This window comes from Juglans regia, chromosome 1 (genome assembly GCF_001411555.2).
Source record: "Juglans regia cultivar Chandler chromosome 1, Walnut 2.0, whole genome shotgun sequence".
Classification (NCBI taxonomy): domain Eukaryota; kingdom Viridiplantae; phylum Streptophyta; class Magnoliopsida; order Fagales; family Juglandaceae; genus Juglans; species Juglans regia.
In genome coordinates, this window is record NC_049901.1 from 9,807,293 (window position 1) to 9,825,738 (window position 18,446).

At 38.2% G+C, this 18,446-nt stretch overlaps 2 protein-coding genes and 1 pseudogene across 2 annotated transcripts; all 3 read right to left on the reverse strand.

Annotated features, from left to right (window-relative positions):
- Positions 1–1,006: 1,006 nt before the first annotated feature.
- LOC108998518 lies at positions 1,007–2,761 on the reverse strand. Its single transcript, XM_018975086.2, has one exon. The coding sequence runs from the start codon at positions 2,759–2,761 to the stop codon at positions 1,007–1,009; it is 1,755 nt and encodes a 584-aa protein (XP_018830631.2).
- Positions 2,762–2,800: 39 nt separating this feature from the next.
- Positions 2,801–4,906, reverse strand: LOC108998553 (anthocyanidin 3-O-glucosyltransferase 2-like). Its single transcript, XM_018975118.2, has one exon. It carries the CDS (start codon positions 4,674–4,676, stop codon positions 3,234–3,236), a length of 1,443 nt encoding a protein of 480 aa, XP_018830663.2. The 5' UTR covers positions 4,677–4,906; the 3' UTR covers positions 2,801–3,233.
- An 8,624-nt stretch (positions 4,907–13,530) lies between these two features.
- On the reverse strand, positions 13,531–15,225 carry LOC108998551 (annotated as a pseudogene).
- Positions 15,226–18,446: the final 3,221 nt, after the last annotated feature.

Genomic DNA, 18,446 nt, shown 5'->3' on the forward strand with positions numbered 1-18,446 from the left:
CTAACAGATAGGGCCGCCACTTTTGCACTGCTGAAACTAGTGCAAAAAGTTCATTTTCATACGTCGACATACTCACAGCCCTACCTTTCAAAGCCTTGCTGAAAAAGGCTATTGGCCCAATTGCATCAAAACAGCTCCAATAGCCTCCCCTGATGCATCACACTCAATTACAAAAGGTGAATGGAAGTTTGGTAATGCCAAGACAGGGGGCTGGGTCACGGCAGTCTTCAAGTTGTCAATGGCCACTTGTGCTTCACCAGTCCATTTAAAGTTTTCTTTCTTCAACAAATCTGTTAGCCTGGCAGCAACAGCCCCATATCCTTTTATAAACCTTCGATAATACCCCGTGAGGCCCAGAAAACCTCTCAAGTCTTTAACTGATCATGGGGTAGGCCAATCTAGCATTGCCTTCAGCTTGTCAGGGTCAGCCCGTACACCCTGGCCAGAAATGAGATGGCCCAAGTACGACACTTCATTTAAACCAAAGCTGCATTTGCTCATTTTAGCAAATAATTGGTGCTGCCTCAAGGCATCGAAAGTAATCTTTAAATGGTTCAAATGAGCTGCTGCATCTTGACTATAAACTAAAATATCATCAAAAAATACTAAAATGAATTTTCTGAGATACAGTTTAAAAACCTGATTCATTAAGCTTTGGAAGGTTGATGGGGCGTTAGTCAAGCCGAATGGCATAACTAGAAACTCATAATGCCCTTCATGTGTCCGGAAAGCAGTCTTTGGAATATCCTTGGGCTTCACTCGTATTTGATGGTAGCCCGACCTCAAGTCCAACTTTGAAAATACCTTTGCCCCATGTAGTTCATCCAGCAACTTCTCCACCATTGGTATAGGATATTTATCCTTAATAGTGGCACTGTTTAGTGCCCTATAATCGACGCATAAATGCCACGACCCATCCGCCTTCCTTACCAACAAAACCGGTGAGGAATAAGGGCTTTGACTAGGTCTAATAACCCCAGAATCCAGCAACTCCATAACAATCTTTTCAATCTCGCTTTTTGGAAATAAGGATATCAGTAGGGCCGAACAGAATGGGGTTAGTTCCTGGCTGTAAAAGGATGGCATGATCATGGGAACGGTTTGGGGGTAGGCCTTTTGGGGTGGCAAAAATGTCGGGATAGTCGTTGAGTAATTGTTGTATATTTTCTGGAATTTGGTTGGGTTGGTGTTTGGCTATTTGTTCAATGAAATGCAAAATAATTCCCTTGTTTTCCATTTGGCTACACTTGTGGATGGGTCCTTCAATCCACGTGTTCACTGTGAGTCCTTTTAACTGGACAGCAGCTTGCTGGATTGTAAATTGCATTGTCAATTCTCTGAAATTCCATAATATTGGGCCTAAACCTTGCAACCATTGCACACCAAGTACCATATCACACCCAGCTAACACCATAACATACATATCTACCAAGAAATAGGAGCCTTGAACAGAAACATTCACTCCCGTCACTTTGCCTTCACTATTAACCATCTCACCATTCGCTACCTTTACCCTGATTTTATCCTCATTCACTAAAGGTATGTGCACCCTAGATAGTACTACTGGATCCAGGAAATTATGTGTACTTCCTGAATCAATAATGATGACCACCCATCGATTCCCAATCTTGCCTTTCACCCTCATGGTCTTAGGGTGCATGAAACCAATTATGGCGTGTAGTGAAATTTCAGGAGTTTTGTGTAGGGCCGTCTCCCCTTTACACAACTCGTTGTTTTCGTACTGATTAGAAAGTTGTCCAGTATCTTCTAAAAGTGCTTCGCTGTCTTCAACCACCTCCTCAACTAAATACAACTTTGGGCTACTACAACGATGGCCAGGATGCCACTTAGCATCGCAGTGGTAACACAAATCTTTTTCTCTTCTACTTTTCATTTGGTTTGGACTGATTTTATAGACAGGAACTACAGCTTTGTTGAAGGAATGGTTTGGTTCTATGGTGGTTTGGTTCTGTGTGGGTTGGTATTTGATGTGTGCTGGTTCAGTATAGTGAAAGGATAGAGGGCGTGTGTTTGGCTTTTTGTGTAGGCTTACTCTTTCCTCTTGGATTCGGGCAAGACGATAGGCTGTAATTAAAGTTGTAGGATTAAACATTTTTACCGTCAAACGAATGTCATCCTTGAGTCCACTGATAAAACAACTTAGTTTATCCATTTCAGATAGACGCCTATAGCGATTAACAATTAGTTCAAATGCAGACTTATATTCCTCCACTGTGCCTTCCTGTCTTAGTCTAGTGAGCGGTTCCATAGGATCCTCCAAACTACACGGGCCAAAACATATGAGAAGAGCATGGACAAACTCCTCCCATTCACCCAACAAACCAGACTCATCAAGGCCTTGAAACCATATTAAAGCCTTACCAGCCATGTGGATTGAGACTAATCTCAAACGATGCTCAGGCAATGTGTTGTGGAAGATAAAAAATTGTTTTATCTTGTATAGCCAAGCATGGGGGTCCTCCCCATCAAATACTGGAAAATCCAGCCGCACGAATCTTGGTAAGAATTCACCAGAGTGAAGTACCATCTGCTGTCCATCATTTTCTCCGTTGTTGTTTGACTGTTTTACATTCCCCATTTTCAGATCTGAAGCCCAAGAAGAGAATTGTTGCATCATAATGTCCATTTGCTTGCGTATGGCGAGGAGCTCCACACCGAAAGTGCTCAGTTGAGATTCGGTAGACTTCTTTAAAGAAGTGAAGTCTTCCTGAAGATCGTTCAAACGGGTGCCTTCTGTCATTGATGATACAAAAGCAGGACCTAAACTCTGAGATACCACTTGTAATAGAATGTACTAGAAAGTAATAGAAAATGATAGAAGTATTTCTGCTATCAAACAGAGAACACGCTTTCTTCGAGGGAAAGCACCTCCACTACACAATAACAAAATAATATTCCAAAAATAGCTCAGGCGTGAACACTGTGCCTGCTATTATACTAGGAAGGATTGAATTACTAATAAGTCCTCACTCTAATATGGACTAAAGGCCCTTACGATACTGTATTTAACTAAACAAATAACTAACATAGTCGGTCCATCTTGTCTACCCGAGGCCCACAATCTTCTCAAGTTCCGCACCCCTCTTATTTCTTCAGCAGCCTCTTTACGAAGCCTATGGTACTCAGCCCACGACCACACTTAACCCTAACTCATCTCCCGACAGCAAGTCCTCCACTTCTTAGATCTGCTTCTTCATGCCGCCGTATGACATTCACTCACTTCCTCGCAGAACTGTATTGTTTGCCATTATAGCCTCAATCAGCCGACCAAGTGATGCATATGAAGATCCACCTTCAATTACAGCCTCTCTGCTTTTTTCACTCATCTCTTTGACCCTCTTTCTCACCTCGCTATCAGCTTCCATCAAACATCTCACCGCCTTCTCTATCTCCTCGGCCATCACAAGCATGCTACTACCAAGCCTGTAATCAATTTTCAACTCCACTGCTAACCCCAGATCCCTCACCATCTGGAATGCATTGGTTTGCTGTTCCGCATAAAGTGGCCAAGTAGCAATAGGTACACCATGCCACAGGCTCTCCAAGATCGAGTTCCACCCACAATGGGACACAAACCCTCCGATAGCTTTGTGGGCAAGGACCTCCACTTGTGGAGCCCACCCACATATCATTCCAATGCCTCTTGTTCTTTTCAGGAATCCTGGTGGCAAGATTTGCTCGAGATTCTGGGCATCAGTAGGTTTGGCTAAGTAATCATCTTGAGATGTCAAACGTACTGACCACAGAAACCGGTGGCCGCTCCGCTCGAGCCCAAGGGCAGTCTCTTTCAATTGGGGTTCTCCAAAGCTTCCCCAGCTTCCAAAGCATAAGAAAACCACTGATGATGGAGGTTGATCATCAAGCCACTTCATTATCTCCTCATGCTTGGCCTGTTTATCTCCTGAAGGCGTCTTACCCTCGAGGTCAATAATCGGTCCCACTGTGTAAATCGGAGGTATAATTCCGTTAAAAAAGGAGCTTACCGCATGAGATTCCAGCTCAGAAAACGTGTTGATAATAATACCATCGGCCTCTTTGAACTTTCTACCATGATTTGCCATGGAGATGTGCCCACCTTCCTTGTTGAGCGCAAAAGAAGGCAAAGCACCTGGAGGAACTGGGTTGACATAACTCGGAATGACTGACTCGGGATCTGTTTCCCTAAACTCAATGCGGACCTGGTCATGCCGGGTTGGAAGGTAGAGCATGAAGCCAAAAATGGCAGCATTAGCAGTGAAGAAGACATAAGACGGGACACCAAGCTCGTGAGCCACATCAATCATGGAGGAGCAGAACATATCGACCACCAACCCGGCAAGTGGAAGCGAAGCGGATAACACATGGTTGATGATAGCTTCTTTGACATGACTTCTGTATTTCTCTATGAAATCGGTGATGAATTTCTCAACGGACCTAAAGAAAAGCTCTTTCGGGGGAGGATCTATTTGAGGAAGATGAATAAATCTTACACGGGTGTCGGAGGCAGCAATCGACTGTACGAGCCCATGGTTGGTGGGTCCAAACGGTGCGTTAATGACGAGAACCGTGATCGAAAAACAGTCTTCTCGATCTAGTAAACGTTTTGCAAACTGGAGTGTGGATAGGAGGTGACCCATTCCAGGGGCAGGGATGAACACAAGCTCTGCTTTCTTCATCTTGCACAAAAACAGAAGTGATTATGCCGAGACGCCTACCTTTGCCGCTAACTTCAATCCAGAGTGCAGCAATAGTACCGACTTTATGGATTTTCTGAGAATCTTTTTGTGGTTATCATTGCGCAACGTGGATCGGCAGCCAAGATTATCTCAGTACTCCCAAACACACTTATTATTATTTTTTATTTTATTATTATTTTTTTACTATAAATCAAACTATTTTATTATTACCTTAATACAGCATTTTTTGGTTTTCTTTTTCATTTTTTTTTCATATTTTAAAAAAATATATATATTAATATACTTAAAATCACTTTCTTTCTTATTAAATAAATAAATAAATAATTCACCGAACGTTCAAACCAGTATATTTGAAACGGCAGAGTAGTATTTTTTTTTTACTATTTATTACTTTTCTTTCATTTTTTATTATTGTTCATTATTTTATTATTATTTTTTAATTATTATTCACAAACATGTTCAAGACTTCTCAAATATTATCACTGTCCAAACCCGCAAGACTTCTCAAAATATTACATGGACCGCCATATCAACGTGACCGAGAGTTGGGTTCGATAATTATTATTTGTTAATTTCGTAATTAAAAAAATATTTTTTAATAATATTATAATTTTTTAAAAACAAATATTTAAGATTATAAAAAAATAACAAAAAACAAAAGACATTTACCTTATGGGGGATCCATCTCGGACGCACCACTCTTTGGCGTATAACAATCAACCTATACCTTCTTTTTTTTTTTTTTTCTTTTTAGTTTTTCTACACATTATCTAGCATACCACACACAATATTTATTTTAATTTTTTTAAATTTTTTTAGTCTTATTCTTTTTAAATTAATTGATTTTTTCTATTAATTATCTATATGTCATACATTTGATAAGAAAAAAAAAAAAAATTTACGTAATGTGTATTGTGAGAATAATAGGTATAATTTTGCATCAATCTACCTAATACCTACCTAGTCATCGATGCTTCTATAGACAGAAAAGAGTGACTTTATGTTTAAAGATTAGTGCTCCATCTTTTTCGACAATTGTATCTAGCTGGCTTGGTTGACGTGAATTCAATCAGATAGCATTTTCCTTTCAATCGGATACCAATTGACTAATGAGATTTGCTATTCATAAATTACACACATAACATATTATATTTTTTTATTTTATTTTAGTTTTATTCTTCTTAAAATAATTAAATTCTTCTACTTTTCATCCATATATTATACATTTGGTAAAAGAAAAAAATAATAAAAATAACAAAAAGAAATTTTTTAAAAATAATAAAAAAAAATGGTGTGATATGTGAAGTTTATAAATAAAATTTTTCATTGACTAATACTATGTTCAGTTGGGAAGTGCATAATCTTTGTACAATAATTAAAAAAAATATAATTTAATATTAAAATATTATTATTTTTATTATTTTTTAAAAAATAATTATACAGCACTTACACACTCCATGACTATAAATATAATTTATCTTCTTATAAAATTGAATTTATAGATTAACATTAGATTTATTTTATAATAAAATAATTTTATAATTTAAATTATCCTATTAAATCAGGTTAATTTATTTTATTGTATATATACTAAAATTTATATAATTTCTAAACTCATCTCATCCTCTTCAAGTGAATGTATGGTACAATCACTTATTTCATCCTTTTAATATCTGGTTTAGATATTAAAATCATCTTATTTTATTTAATTATTATAATATTTTTAAAATTTTAAATAAAATATAATAAATAATTTATTTTTTTTAAATTTTAAAATAAAGATAATATTAAAAAATAATATATTAATAATATTGTATTCAATAAGATGAATTGATACTTTGTTTTCTTTCCTTTTATAGTTTCTTTCCTTAGTTTATTACTTTCGTATGGTAACTTTCTATTACAAAATACTTTCCTTTATTGTTATTCTCTTCCTACAAATAATCTGTGAATGGGAAGAAAGGGAGTTGTTATTCTTTTGCAAAAGTTTGAACTTTATCAATAAAGTTGTTTCCAGTTTCGTTCCAGAGAAAACACAGCTCTTCTTCATAATTTTTTTTTTATTTTTTTTTTATTTCCGTCTTTTGCTATGCCAAGTTTTTTTTTTCTTCTCCTTTAGGCCTCTTTGTTTTTATAGATTAGTTGAAATGAGATTAGATGAGTTGAGATAAAAATTGAAAATTGAATAAAAAATTATTTTTGTTTTGAAATTTTAAAAAAATTGAATTATTCATTTTATTTTGTGTAAAAATTTTAAAAAAAATTTAATAATTAGATCAAATAAAATGAAATGAATTGAGAAAAATTGTAAAAATAAACGAGAGCTAAATATAGAGAATCTAAACGATTCATAACATAGGCAAAAAAATGTTTCATTTTTATAACGTCTTTAAATTTTAAATGGTAAAAAAAAGTGTTGTATGATTTTCAAAACATTTCGCACACCCTCCATGTCGAGTTGATGTGGAGAGGTTTGAAAAAAATAATAAAATCCAAATCCTTCGCAAAACACAATGAAATAAAACAAATCAAAAACTAAGATCTTGATTTCATATTGCCACCGAGCTCGTTTACGATCTTCTTCAATCGTGTTTTTGTTACACTATAAATCTAGAAGTAGTGAAAATGGATGGAAAATTTGTGAATTGTAATGAGTAATTGTAATATTGTATTGAAATTGATAGTGAAAAGTCTATTCTTCACGGGAGAGTTCCTCCAAACAGTCTGACATTACAAGAACGTTCTAGATGCCCTATAACCGTTAACTTACAGGGATATATTGAAAATAGTAAATGACTTAACTACCCTTACAAAGGGCCTATGACCCATATTGTAAATAAAGTAGAAATACTATAGCAATGAGAAGAGGCCCATTGGTGACCCCACGAACATAAACCTAGCGTGACCTCTTTTCCCAAGCACATCTGGCCCAGTTCCAGCACTTAGCTTCTAGGATATTCTCCCTTATGTTCCTTCATACGCACGAGCCAATAGAACCTCCAAGACTCCACCTTTGTTATCCTCTCCTCTGCCGATGGGTAGTAGATGTGTAACATAGCTCATTCCTTCAAAAAATCTTGCCCACAAGGTGAGAGAAGGGTTTGCACAATTGGTGGTACGGTTCCCACGAGGCCTCTTCCGCCGATTGCCCTTGCCAGTGAACCAATAACTCCACCACAAGTTGATTTTTTACTTTTTTCATCCTCCTTGTTAAAAATTTCTTCCGATTTTGGCTTGAAAACCCCCCTTGAATCTACTGGTGGCAGCATTGGTAAGGGACTAACATTTTGCCCTAATTTCTTTTTCAACTGTGACACGTGGAATACATTGTGAATCTGGGTTGTTGGTGTGAGGCGGATTTGGTAGGCTACTTCCCCGATTTTCTGTTTTACTTAGAAGGGCCCGTAGCATCTAGGAGGAAGTTTGAGACTTTGCCTCTGGTGGACTATGATTTGCCGATATGGCTGGAGTCAAATAGACCTAGTCCTTAACTTGGTATTGCTGCTCCTTTCTCTTCAAGTTTGCATATCTTTTCATCCTCTGTTGAGCACTAACCATGTTCTATTTCAGCTGGTATCACAACTTGTCACGCTCTTGCAAGGTAAGCCTCACTTCTTCTACCTTGGTTGTTCCTGGTCTTTAGTTCATTAATCTAGGAGGTTTATAGTCGTAGAGGGCCTCAAAAGGTGTTATTTTGGTTGTGGCATGTTGATTAAAATTATAACACCACTCTGTGAGAGCAATCCAGTTAGACCATACCTTAGGATTATCACTGGCATAACTCCTAAGATAATTTTCAACCCATTTCTTTATAGATTCTATCTGAGTATCCATTTGAGGGTGGTAGGTAGTGCTGAAGGCTAGTTGGACCCCTTGTAGAGCAAACAATTCCTTCCAAAACTTGCTAGTGAATGTGGGATCCTGGTCTGATATGACGGAATTAGGCAAGCCGTGGAGCTCAAAAATGTGCTTTAGAAACTATTGGGCTATTACTTTGGCAGTATAGGGGTGTGAGATGGGTACAAAGTGGGCATATTTAGTGAGTCTGTCCACTACTACGCATAGAGCATTGAACCCCCCCAAAGTGGGTAATTCTTCCATGAAATCCATGGTTATCTCAGACCATGGTCTTGAGGGTATAGGCAGTAGATGTAGTAGCCCACTAGGAAGTGTATTATCAATTTCGATAGTTTGGCACACTTCACAGTCTCTCAAAAATGCCCTTAAATCATTTTTTTATCCCGACCAATAAAAATCCCTTTTTAGTCTGTGGCTAGTCTTGTCAAAGCCCAAGTGCTCCCCTAATGGGGTTGCTACACACCAATTGTAACAGTTTGGTGATCACACTAGGACTAGCAGGGATATACATTCTGTTTTTGTATAGTAAAATGAAATCTTTTACTGAAAAGTACAGGAGTAGCCCCCCTCATCATGTTTCTATAATAGGCCTTGTATCACCTCATTCTAGTCATAGAGAGACTTGATTTCGATCACCCAATCCCAGCTAGGGATATAAAGAGAAATTTTATTTGCAGTCCTCAAGTGGGGACTTTATGTGTAGGCCCTTTATTAAATGAGAAAAATTATCATTTTAAGAGGAATATTTTTATAATTTTAAAAAATTTTAAAGATAAAATTGCCTAGCCTTACATTGCAGTCCCTATTTGGGAATTGTATGTAGCATTGCTTGTACATAAATCATAGTTAGAGTAGTTTCAACACCAGTGTTCTGTTGTGATAGGGCATCTGCCACTACGTTCTCCTTTCCTTGCTTATATTCCACAATAAAATCATAGCTCATAAGTTTGGATACCCATTTTTGCTGTATTGGAGTTCCCACCCTTTGGTCTAGTAGGAACTTAAGGCTTTTGTGGTCTATTTTGACCACAAACGATTGGCCTAACAAATAAGGCCGCCACTTTTGCACTGTGAAAACCAATGCCAGCAGTTCTTTTTCATAAGTTGATATACTTAGTGCCCTCCATTTTAATGCTTGATTGAAAAATGTAAGGGGCTTGCCTTCCTGCTATTAAACAACCCTGATAGCCTCTCCGGAGGCATCACATTTTATACTGAAGGGTAATTGAAAGTTGGGTAGAGTTAAAACAGGGGGTTGTGTCATGACAATTTTTAGCCTCTCAAAAGCAGCTTAGGCCCCTTCATCCCACTCGAAACCATCATTTTATAATAGGTCAGTCAACTTGGCAGCAATAGTCCCATAACCTTTCACAAACCTTCTACAGTACCCAATGAGGCCTACAAACTCTCTCAAGGCCTTGATGGTCTTCGGCACAGGCCATTCCAACATGGCCTTCAACTTTTCTGGGCCAGCTCTAATTCCTTGGCCAGATATTAAATGGCCCAAATAAGCAAATTCTTCTCAACCAAAGCAACACTTACTCGTCTTGGCAAAAAATTGATTTTGCCTCAAGATGTCAAAAATCACCCTTAGGTGTGTCAAATGGGTCTCAGCATCCCTGCCATAAATCAGAATGTTAAAAAAAAAAAAACAAGATGAAACGTCTAAGATGAGGTTTAAAAACCTAGTTCATAAGGTTTTGGAACGTCGAGAGTGCATTGGTCAAGCCATAGGGCATAACTAGGAAATTGTAGTGCCTTTCATGTGTCCGGAAAGACGTCTTGGGTATATCTTCTGCCCTTACTCGAATCTGGTGGTAACTCGACCTCAAATCAAGTTTAGAAAATTTTTTGGCCCCATGAAGCTCATCCATCAACTCGTCTACAACGGTTATAAGATATTTATCCTTGATAGTGACGATGTTCAACGCCCTGTAATCCACACATAACCTCCATGTTCCATCCGCTTTTCTCACCAATATGACGGGTGAAGCATAGAGACTTTGACAAGGGCGAATGACCCCAAGTCTAGTAACTCCTTCACTATTTTCTCAATCTCTTCCATCTGAAAATAGGGATATTTCTAAGGGCGTACTGAGATGGGTTTAGTGTCGAGGTATAAGTTGATTGAGTGGTCATGGGTTCAGTTAGGGGGAAGGCCATTTGGGGAAGAGAAAATGTTTGGGTATTGGTTAAGTAGCTATTGTATGGGCTCGGGTATGGTTGGTGTTTGGGATGTAGGGACCTTTTCAATTAACTGCAGTACAATCCCCTTGTTCTCACTGTGACTAGAGCTATTTACATACCCCTCCTCAATTCATGAGTTAACCTTCAGCCCCTTCAACTTAAAAGCTATATTGTTTACGGAAAATTGCATTGTCAACTCCCTGAAATTCCATAGGATGGAACCTAACCCTTAAAGCCATTGCACCCCTAAGACCATATCACAACCTGCCAAAAATAGTAGGTATAGATCCATGTTAAAATTCTGTCCCTGAATGGTGAATGGTGACATTGACCCCTACCACTTTTCCTTCATTGTCCACTTGGTCCCTATTAGCCACTTTAACTTTAACCCTTTCTTCCGTTGATACTGGTAGCTGAACCTTAGCAAGTAAAGTTGGGTCCAGAAAATTATGCGTGCTTCCAGAATCAATTAAGATGGTGACTCCAACAATGCCAATTCTTCCTTTGACACGCATTGTTTTAGGGTTGAGTGACTCTGTTGTGGCGTGTAAGGATATTTCAAGGCACTTTCCAGCCTTGTCCAGCCCTAGACTCCCTTCTTGGTCAGTCTTTGCATCTAGTGCGTCTTTATTAACCTCTAGATTGTCAACTACTTCCTCAATTAAGTATAATTTTGGGCTTTGGCAGCGATGCCTCGGTCTCCACTTGGAATCGCAGTGGTAACATAAGGCCTTCTCCCTTTTATCTCTCATTTGATTCTCACAGATTTTCTGCACAGGTACTAGAACCTATTCATCATTTTTTCTATCATGGCTTTGAGGGTTTGGGTTTATTTTTAGTGAGGCTGGCTCATGGTAATGAAGAGTGGTGTTTCAGGTTGTGAGTTTCTTATGGAGGGACACATGTTCATCTTGTATTTTGGAAAGGTTAAAAGCTGAGATGAGATTGTTTGGGTTGAACATACGCACAGGTAACCGTATTTAATCTCTTTGGCCACTTAAGAAACAACTCAATTTGTGTTGTTCTGATAGGCCCCTAAGTCTATTGGAAAGGGCTTCAAAGTGAGCCTTGTATTCTTCCACAGTTCCCCCTTGTCTTAGCCTAGTCAACTGTTCCATGGGGTCATCATAACTACTGGGCCCAAACCTAATCAACAATCCATTCACAAATCATTCCCAATCAGAAATTAGACTAGATTCGTCTAAATCCTGAAACCACACTAGGGCCTAGCCCTCCATATGGAAAGAAACAAGTCTCAAACGCTGCTGTGGTAGGACAGTAAAGAATTGATTCACCTTATCCAGCCAACCATGGGGGTTTTCACCATGAAAGGTGGGGAAATCGAGTCACACAGCTCGGGGAAGTATCTCCCCGGTGTGGGGAACCATCTGCCCCTTTGTGTCATGTTGCTTAACCTCTTCGTGATTGCCGGACCCACCTGACTTCTATTTGTTGTTTTTGTGCAGATCTGGTGCAATGGTGGAGAACTGTTGCATCATGCCCTCCATTTGTTTCCTCATTGCTTGTAACTCCACTCCAATTGAAGAAAATTGAAACTTAGATTGCTTAATGTGTGTCTCTGTTGTCTTCTTGAAGGATTGGAATCCTTATTGAAGATCCTTAAATCTCGTGCCATTAGCCATATAAACAGGGGCGAAAAATCGTCTCTTGATATAACTTGTTACACTATAGATCTAGAAGTAATGAAAATGGATGGAAAATCTAGGAATTGTAATGAGTAAATGTAATATTGTATTGAAATTGATAGTAAAAAGTCTCTTCTTCGAGGGAGAGCTCTTCCAAACAATCTAACAATACAATAATTTTCTAGATGCCTTATAACCGTCTGCTTATAAGGATATATTGAAAACAGTAAAATGACTTAACTACCCTTACAATGGCCTACGACCCATATTGTAATTGAAGTAAAAATACTATAGCAGTGAGAAAATGCCCACTGGTGACCCCACGAACATAAGCCTAGCATGACACCTTTTCCCAAGCCCATTTGGCCTAGCTCCAACACTTAGCTTCTAGGATATTCTCCCTTCTTTTCATTCATATGCACGAACCAGCAGAACCTCCAAAAAAAAAAAAAAAAGTCTGCCACGTCTTTCACTTGGAGTTCACACATCCAGTACTTAATTTTATACGTATACAGGCATGGACTAAGGTGCTAAAAGCTACGGCCAAACATTTCAAGAAAAAGCAGAAGAAAGATCACACGGCCTATTGGAAGCCCTCCAACTATCTTAGAGATGGACATATTTCAAGATGATTATTCTATTTGTATTTTTTTTCTTCTATTTGTTAATAAATAAACTCGATTTCGGTTTATAATTTTTTTTTTTTTGGCAGACATTCTCTTCCTCTTAATGTATGCATATTGTATTTATATTTTTGAATTTAATAATCTGCATTTTAATTACTGGGAGTGCCCCGATGAGGACATTATTGTTTGCGAACATGTAAAACTTTACCTAAAAAAAGGGACTATCTTTTAACTAGGAAGTATGAACAGATCATCTACTTACCTAGTTATCATTGCTCCTATCGACACGAAAGAGTGCGTTTAAATTAGTGTTGTACCTTTTCGAAAATTTCACTTAACTGACTAGGTTGATGTCAATTCGATAACGTTTCCATACGTTGAAACCAGTAGGAAAATAAGTGTAGCACAGGTGTTTGTAAGAATGCATCAGAGAGATTATATTTGAATAAAAGAACAACTTCTCAGAGTTCTGTTTTACTAGTTTCGGAAGCCAACGTCAGCAGAAGAGTATAGGTGGAATATGCATTGTCATTTGTCCAACTTAAGAAGATAAAGAACTTCAAGCAAACAAATGATACTACGAAGGCGATGCGTTACACAATTATGACGCTTAATTTGAAGCGCTAGCTTTTAACATCACTACATATGTTCGACGAAAACAATAGAACTTTCAAACATTGAAACTCCTTAACATGCAGCAATTCACTCACTTCCTCGCAGAACTGTATTGTTTGCCATTATAGCCTCAATCAGCCGACCAAGTGATGCATATGAAGATCCACCTTCAATTACAGCCTCTCTGCTTTTTTCACTCATCTCTTTGACCCTCTTTCTCACCTCGCTATCAGCTTCCATCAAACATCTCACCGCCTTCTCTATCTCCTCGGCCATCACAAGCATGCTACTACCAAGCCTGTAATCAATTTTCAACTCCACTGCTAACCCCAGATCCCTCACCATCTGGAATGCATTGGTTTGCTGTTCCGCATAAAGTGGCCAAGTAGCAATAGGTACACCATGCCACAGGCTCTCCAAGATCGAGTTCCACCCACAATGGGACACAAACCCTCCGATAGCTTTGTGGGCAAGGACCTCCACTTGTGGAGCCCACCCACATATCATTCCAATGCCTCTTGTTCTTTTCAGGAATCCTGGTGGCAAGATTTGCTCGAGATTCTGGGCATCAGTAGGTTTGGCTAAGTTATCATCTTGAGATGTCAAACGTACTGACCACAGAAACCGGTGGCCGCTCCGCTCGAGCCCAAGGGCAGTCTCTTTCAATTGGGGTTCTCCAAAGCTTCCCCAGCTTCCAAAGCATAAGAAAACCACTGATGATGGAGGTTGATCATCAAGCCACTTCATTATCTCCTCATGCTTGGCCTCTTTATCTCCTGAAGGCGTCTTACCCTCGAGGTCAATAATCGGTCCCACTGTGTAAATCGGAGGTATAATTCCGTTAAAAAAGGAGCTTACCGCATGAGATTCCAGCTCAGAAAACGTGTTGATAATAATACCATCGGCCTCTTTGTACTTTCTACCATGATTTACCATGGAGATGTGCCCACCTTCCTTGTTGAGCGCAAATGAAGGCAAAGCACCAGGAGGAACAGGGTTGACATAACTCGGAATGACTGACTCGGGATCTGTTTCCCTAAACTCAATGCCGACCTGGTCATGCCGGGTTGGAAGGTAGAGAATGAAGCCAAAACAGGCAGCATTACCAGTAACGAAGACATAAGACGGGACACCAAGCTCGTGAGCCACATCAATCATGGAAGAGCAGAACATATCGACCACCAACCCGGCAAGTGGAAGCGAAGCGGATAACACATGGTTGATGATGGCTTCTTTGACATGACTTCTGCATTTTCTAAGAAATCGGTGAGGAATTTCTCAACCGACCTAAAGAAAAGCTCTTTCGGGGGAGGATCTATTTGAGGAAGATCAATAAATCTTACACGGGTGTCGGAGGCAGCAATCGACTGTACGAGCCCATGGTTGGTGGGTCCAAACGGTGCGTTAATGACGAGAACCGTGATCGAGAAACGGCCTTCTCGATCAAGTAAACGTTTTGCAAACTCGACTGTGGATACGAGGTGACCCATTCCAGGGACAGGGATGAACACAAGCTCTGCTTTCTTCATCTTGCACAAAAACAGAAGTGATTATGCCCAGTCGCCTGCCTTTGGCGCTAACTTCTATCCACAGTGAAGCAATAGTACTGACTTTATGATTTTCTGAAAATCTTTTTGTGGTTATCATTGCGCAACGTAGATCGGCAGCCAAGATTACTAATGTTTAACGCTTTCCTATTATTTTTTATTTTATTATTATTATTTATCTATTTTTTTATTATTTATTATATTTTATTATTTTTTAATATTTTATTTATTTTAATACTTATTACGTTTTATTTATTTTTTATTATTGTTTTTTTAATACTATTTACAAATACACTCGACACTTTTCAAATAAAAAAAATCTATACAATTTTTTAGTATTCACACAATCTCTACTGTAACGCTCTGTCCCCGAAGATGTAGAGAGTTAATTCATGTCACTTAAAAATTATTTTCCATCTACATAATACATACTCTAATTTTTCTCTATGGTACAAAATACTCATTAATTCACTTCAAATTCTCTAGTATAATTATTCTATAATTCAAAATCTTAATATAAACATCAACCTCCCAACAAATCACATCATCAGAGCACAACAAGCTTACTGAATAAAAATCTCCAATACTCATGTAAATCATCTATGCTTAAACCATTATTCTTAACTCCTCTTACCTATGCTCCATGTTCTTGATCCTCAACTGGAATATTCAAATTATCTGAAACATATTGTGGAAATAAGGGGTGAGTTATCTACAACTCAGTAAGCAGAGAACATATACTAGCGTGCAAACATGAACATTTACAAAATATAGTATACAACACAAAATATTTTCCAGAGTTATCATGTAAAACAAAACATGTTTTCAAAAGTAACAGAGCGATAGTTTTAAGACCAGTAAAACTCAAAGTACTTTGGCATGACATAACCTGAGCATCATCGTCATATCAAAACAAAGCATCTTACAGTACAGAGACTATGTTTCACCCTCGTGGTAGGGTTGTGCTATCCCTAGTGGCCAAACCGGGCAGAGACAGAGGTGAAATATTTTCCTTATTCTTCTTAGAACCCCGAGTGTGCACACAGGAATGATCACAATAAAACCACTTTGTTTTCAAAGTGGGTGCACTAAAAAACAGAGAAGTTGGTACCAACCCAAATAGAGCAGAGCATAAAAGAGCAGAGACAGAGTCAGATACAAAATCAGTACATCATGCCAAAGGTTTTCAGATGCCATAACAAAATAAAACAGAGTACCAAAACATAATCAGATCATTCTCACATAGTGAAAACAAAAGTTGATCTTTCTAAATCAATGCCCAATTTTTCAGATTCTCAATATCGCTCTTTTTCAGATTTCAGAGACAATATGACAAAATTTAACTCATGTCTACACAATGCATGTCAGAAAATATTTTTTCTTTTTCGTACAGATCTCATGAGTAATGCAAATAAGCGACCGAGGTTGATTTTTTTTCCAAGTTCTCATTTCATCACAAAATATGCAAAGTTTTCAGAAAGTCAACATCCGTCTTAATAACTCGTATAAAACCTTGTATAGGAATCCCGCTTACCAAGATTTCTTAGCTTTTCAAAAATTTCCTCAACAATGCCAAACAAAAATTAATCGTCACCTATAAGATAATCACGTAAATTTTCATAAATTTCCAATCAATCTCGTATTTCGATATTCAGGCCTGAAACTTTTAAAATAATCTATTTTTAATTCCTCAAACCCAAAATTCTCATTATTCCTAAAATACCAACATCGCTTTCTAAACTCATCAATATCCAACATAATAACTCCAACTAAAACATTAAATTCTAACTTATTTACGATTAAGATCTTACTATAATTTATAAAACTAAAATAACATAACTATATCAAAGTCATTATAAATAGATAATCATACTTTTGTTTAAATAAAAAATATTATTTTAAAATGATTCAAAATAAGATTTTGCACTTACCGATTACTTCAAAAAATTTATCAGTATTTACAAGATAAATATTTCGTTAAAATATCAGTCTCTTACAAAAACCAACTTATCAAAATCATTTATGTAGACATGGAAAATTTTAAAGTTTACAAATACTTATTAAAGGATTAAAACACAATAATGAAACTTGTAACTCTAAAGTAATCATGTAAATTTATTTATTTATTTATTAGATCAACTATGCAATAGCTTTCGAAATTCTTCATCATTTGAAAACATGATCAAAGGGCATAACAGTTATTACTCCTATTCTATTAGGTTACAGACTTACCCATATAAATATATATGTATATAATATATACATAACTCTTAAGTCAGCAACATGAAAAACAAAAGAAAAGAGGTGCATCAGCATGGAACTTACGACTAAATCGAGAGTATGCGTGGAGGGGCAAGGTGCGACGGGTTGGCTGGAGGAACTGCGGTGGCGCAATTGGAGTGCAGAGGAATGCGGTGGAGATGCTGTCGAGTTGGGCTGAGCAAGAGAGAAAAAGAGAGGGAGAGGTGAGCGCGAGAGAGGGCGGAGAGAAAGGAGGGAGTAACCGAGGGAGGTACTCACCGTGAGAGGGTGCTACGGGCTAAGGTGGCCTGAGGGTGTTCAGCGCCCTTTGCCGCGTGGGTGGCGACGGCTTGGAGTGGCTGGTGCGGTGCAGTGGTTCAGTGGGTGGACTTCTGTTTCAGGTGGCTAGAAACAGGGGAATAAATGGCTGGGTTTTCCTTGAGAGGGTGGCTCGTGGTAGTGTTAACTGTGGTGGTTTTCGTGAGGTGGGGTCACAACGTAGTGGGGCTCTCGGTGGAGGGTATTGCAGCGGTTTATGGTGGCTAAACACTGCTCTGTTTTTTGATACTAAAACATAGGAAACCGAAGCTTGCAGTAGAGGCTACGAGACGTTAGGCGGCAGCTTCATGTGGTTGGGCAGTGGTTATGGTGGTGAGGTATGGACTGAGGTTCACAGTGGAGAGTGGATGAATTGTGTGGCAGCAATGAGTGGGTACAGTGGGTGATGGAGGCTGAGGCGTGAAAAAGAAGAAGCGGCAACTTTAGGTTTTCGTTGAGGATGAAGAACGTGCAAATATATAGATGAATGTATGACAAAAAATAAAACCCTAGAGATGAGAGAGTAACGTGCATGTGGATGGAGAAGAGTCGTGCGGGTGAGAAACTGCTCATAAACCGATAGTTTTTTCCAAAATTTAAACAAACGACCAAGATCTCCAAATAAAAAAAAAAATCAATACTCGATCCATAACATAAAAACTAAAAAAATAAATAACCAAAATATCAAGCTCAAAAAAATAAATAATAAAT